Raw genomic sequence first — 4,753 nt, forward strand, 5'->3', positions numbered from 1 at the left:
GGCTGGCGTCAGAACGTGAAGTACGCTTGGCCGTTTCTTCTCGAAGAACACTGCTCTTCACGTTGCTTCTAACTCATTCTTACACTTCCTTGTGATCTGTTGGGAATCATTTTCAAAGACCACGATGTTAGGCAGACTGTATGAAACTGACTCTCCAGCAGGCAGGCTCTTGCAGCATCACAAGGTTCAATAGTCGACGTTGAACCTTGCTCTTGTTAAGGCAGGGCCTCGGTCAGCGTTCCTCCCCCATGCGCGCCTTGGCTATTACTGGCCGATGAGCTCACCTTAATTTCGGCCACTCATTTACGGAACTGTGACAGATCGACGATAGGAAGAGGGGAGCCTGGAAACTCAGTGCACGTCCGGCCCCTTCGTGACGTGTGAGTCTCAGACCAGTGACCCCTTTGTCAGGTCACTGTTTTCCCGCTGGTGAAAACCGGGGATGCAGAGACGCTTCCTAGTTATGGGACAGTGTTTCGTTTTCCTTTGTTTGTTAGGGCCCAAGCAGCTACATTTAACTATTAGTTTTCTTTTGCTCCACTTCAAAATATAGCAAACCTATCCCAGGGTGCCCAGAGTCACATTGTAGCCACGTTGGATGGGCAGAGGCACTCTAGACAGTGGAAGGGTCACAGTGTAGCCATTTAGGAAGGGCAGGACCACAGTGTAGCCACGTCAGTTGGGCAGGGCCACAGTGTAGCTGTGTCAATTAGGCAGGGCCTCAGGGTAGCCACGTTCAAGGACAAGGCCACAGTGTAGCCATATTGGAAGGGCAGGGCCTCAGTGTAGCCATGTTGGATGGACAGGACCACAGTGTAGCCATGTGTGCTAGTCAGAGTTACAATGCAGCCCTGCGTGCTGCATCCTATCTCCTGCAAGTCTGCACATCTGCTGCAGGTCCACACCACCACTTAGGGTTTGTGAGCACGCCCAGAAAGGCGCGTCCCATCTGGGAAGTCTTGTCTGGTTCCAGGGGCACGTGGTAGGTGGAAGCCTTTTTGCTGACCCTTTCTTTTTTCGCACTGTATTAGTGGAGACGTCTCCTTCTCCCCTCTGTTGTGGACACACTGTTGGTAACTTTGTTTGTTTGTTTTTTCTCCTTGGGCTTTCCTTAGCTTGGCTACTGCGTAAGTACTTTATGAATCACTGAATTAGCACACATGATATATTTGATGATTTAAGCATTGGAAAGTATTTTAGTTTTCTGTGTATATGCTACAAATATCGTCAGTGAAGTATTTAGAAAATAAGATGGAACTGTTACCTGTGTTTTCTACATTTTCTTGTAGAAATACTTCTCAACAGAGAGACCACTGTGAGCACACGATCGTGCTGTGTGTACACTTATGTGGCCCTGCTCAAAGGCATAGGTTTTTCATGCTGTGAGAACAAGACTGTGTTCCTGGCAGCCTCTGTGTGGTTCGGTTCCTGCTCCGCCTTGCTGTGGGCCAGGTGCCTTTACTGTCCCTGCTCTCTGCGCCACGCCCTGGGACAGCTGGGACCGTCGCGAGGAAGACGCCGGTCTGTTCTGTTGCTTGGTTGGCTTTTTTTTTAAGCTTCCAGTCCATGTACTGTTTGTTTTTTCCCCCAGTTTTTCTTTGCCACGGGGTACACTCACTTGCCTAGAGAGAGACAGAGAGAAGGGAAAGTGAAAAAGCACCCCTAAAGGAGGTGGCCACCCCACCCCCTTCTCCTCCGTTGTCCTGGGATTCTGAGCACATATGCACACACGCCTGGTGAGGTTCTCTGCCTGGTCTGGGACTCGAACCACGGCTGTGGAAGAGTCCAGTGCCTTAATCACTGTTCCACCTGCTGGCCTCCTCCATATACTTGTACATCAATATTTTTATAAACTATAATAAGGCCCAATTACTAGAAAGATTTAGAAAGACACAAAATAGGGAAGTCCCCAATTTTTATTAAATATTGGGTTGTCGGAGAAGTCACTACGCGCTTTTTGTAGGAGAGTAGAGGGAGTACGTGGCGACCCCCCATGGCCTAGCCCGGCAGACTGCGGTGTCACCGCACGCGGTCTGACGTCTTTCTACTCGGCCTGGTCCTTGGTCGTCTCAGACTGGAAATGGACCGTGGCCGACCGGCTCCAGCCCGCAGACCACACTGATGGCCGGTGGGGGAGAGCTGCACGTCCCGGGAACATTCTGAGTAAAGAGCGATCCCAGAGACCTGGGAAGACTGCCCAACCTGTGAGAGGCCAGAGAAGCTGGCAGCCTCCAGTCCAGGGCACCGTGGAGGTCTGTGCTGCGTCTGAAATAATGAAAGGAGGATTCTTCCCATTCTCTCTAAGTTTCTTATTTCTTTCTTCCGAGTGGAGATCTGAGAGAGGGAAAAAAAAGGAGGGGGTGAGGGCAGGGAGGGGGTGAGGAGCAGGACCCCCAGGGTCTGCACCTTGTGGTCCAGCCTAGTCTAGCCTGGGTCGTGGGCGTGTGTGGCTGCACCTGGGCTGTGCAGGGGGAACTTGGGGCACGAACCCGGGACCTTCCTGGGTGGGCCGTGTCCTCTGTGGGTCCTCTGCTGTGAGGCTGGGGTGGGGGGAGGGAATAGCGGAGCAGCAGGCCACCAGAAGCACTGTCCGCGGCATAGGACTTGGGCCCCTGCTTTAAATGTTCACATCAAAGATTGAATGAGAAGAAAATAGCTTCTTCCATTATAAATTTGTGGTAGAAATTGGCGTAACATTTTCTCCATGAGTAATGGACCTGCTGTGTTTCTTGGCACATGTGGGTTCCCAGTAGATGGTCATTCTTCTCTGGCCAGGCAGTGCATTATGGGTCCACACAGCTGATGCAGTCCTGGGGCTGCAGTGCTGGGAGCCACGGGCCGGCCGTAGGTTCAGATCCCAGGTTGGCCTGAAAACAGCTCGCGGTGCATGCTCCGGCCTCCAGGGTCCCGAGGAGCAGCAGAGCTGGAGAGGGGGTCACGAGAGACCCGTCAAGGTCTCTCTCTCTCATTCACTCTCAGGCCTGGGCATGCTCTCTGTTGTTAAAAGAATTTTAAAAAGTAAAAGACAGAGCGTGGCCCAGGAGACTTGCACCCTGAACGCCCACACACGGTGGGACGCAACACATTTGCGGAATGGAAACCAAAGATACCGCGACCTTTGGAAATGTGCTTTGTTCATGAGGAAAGGTGAAAAAAAATTTTTTTAGACTTTTTTTCTTTGAAATAAATCAGAAAATAAGACGAAAACAGTACCTGAGTTTTGCTATAAACTGTAAGAAAATTGTGATGAACGCAGCAGACTTGCAAGGTCCTTGCACGGTTGTCCTCCATCTCTGGGCCGCTTGTGGCACTATGACCGCACAGCTGGGTCCGAGGCCGGCTGGGGCGTGCAGTCGGGGCGTCGTGGCCTCCTCCAGCTGTTTCTGCTGCTCTGCTGGAGAGTTCGGCCTTGGAGTGGGGAGTAAGCGGGTACAGCGGCAGCTGCCTGTGTACATGGCGGCTAGGTGCCCAGGGGCCAGCGTGGTGGGCGTGCTCATGGGTCAGACACCCTGTCTGGGGGGACCTGGGTGGTCCCCATCTCCTTCCCTTATTTTTCTATTGAGTTTAGGGTTTGCTGGGGGGTGGAAGCGGGAGCACAGACACATGACTGACCGCACCATGGACCACGGCTTTGGGAGTCAATAAGCTTTCGCGTTTTCTTCGGCTCAGGGTTGTCGTCTGACCCCCTTGCCTGTTTTCCCTGTTGGTGGCCCTCCAGCCAGGGTGGCCCTCCAGCCGGGGCAGACCTTACCTGTTCGTTCTGTGTTTTCCAGCTGAGGTCAGGAGGTGCCCAGGTGCTGGAAGGCTGCATCGCCGAGATCCACAATATCACCAGCCTTGACATCTCCGACAACGGTGCGTCCGGCTCCCAGGGAGGTGCTCGCTGGGGAGGGGACCAGGCCTCCCAGCCTGGCCGGGCAGCCGCTGGGTAGGAACCTTATTTCCTCTCATGGGTCAGACACCCTGTCTGGGGGGACCTGGGTGGTCCCCATCTCCTTCCCTTATTTTTCTATTGAGTTTAGGGTTTGCTGGGGGGTGGAAGCGGGAGCACAGACACATGACTGACCGCACCATGGACCACGGCTTTGGGAGTCAATAAGCTTTCGCGTTTTCTTCGGCTCAGGGTTGTCGTCTGACCCCCTTGCCTGTTTTCCCTGTTGGTGGCCCTCCAGCCAGGGTGGCCCTCCAGCCGGGGCAGACCTTACCTGTTCGTTCTGTGTTTTCCAGCTGAGGTCAGGAGGTGCCCAGGTGCTGGAAGGCTGCATCGCCGAGATCCACAATATCACCAGCCTTGACATCTCCGACAACGGTGCGTCCGGCTCCCAGGGAGGTGCTCGCTGGGGAGGGGACCAGGCCTCCCAGCCTGGCCGGGCAGCCGCTGGTTAGGAACCTTATTTCATCTCTGACTAACAGGATGCTTTACTGTAACTGTGGAGGGTGTTTGTGGGATGGGTCTGAGCCAAAGTCTTACTAGGCTGATCCCCTGGCCAAGTGAGCAGGTTCCGTGCAGCAAAACTTTAAAACTGGTCACCAGCTCTGTGATGGGTCTGCGCTCAGCCGTGGCGTCCTCGGTGACAGGAAGATGTCGCCCGTTTCCTGCGCTGATCCAGAAGCCCACGTCACTGGCTTCTTTCCGGCCGGCTAGTAGCATGTCGTGTGGACGTGTTACAGCTGCATGGACAGCACCCACTGCAGTTACGGCCAGCAGGCAGGACAGCGGCAGAGAGAGGAGAGACAGCCGGAGGGGGGGGGG

At 54.2% G+C, this 4,753-nt stretch overlaps 1 protein-coding gene across 1 annotated transcript in view; it reads left to right on the top strand.

Annotated features, from left to right (window-relative positions):
• CARMIL1 (capping protein regulator and myosin 1 linker 1) overlaps positions 1-4,753 on the top strand; it is a gene marked incomplete at its 5' end in the record, with an annotated part of 96,541 nt that overhangs the window by 57,372 nt on the left and 34,416 nt on the right. Inside the window, 1 exon segment of the mRNA XM_014593331.1 lies at positions 3,774-3,855. Within this exon segment, the coding sequence (XP_014448817.1) occupies positions 3,774-3,855 (82 nt within the window).

Source organism: Tupaia chinensis, unplaced genomic scaffold (genome assembly GCF_000334495.1).
Source record: "Tupaia chinensis unplaced genomic scaffold, TupChi_1.0 Scaffold140356_1, whole genome shotgun sequence".
Lineage (NCBI taxonomy): Eukaryota > Metazoa > Chordata > Mammalia > Scandentia > Tupaiidae > Tupaia > Tupaia belangeri.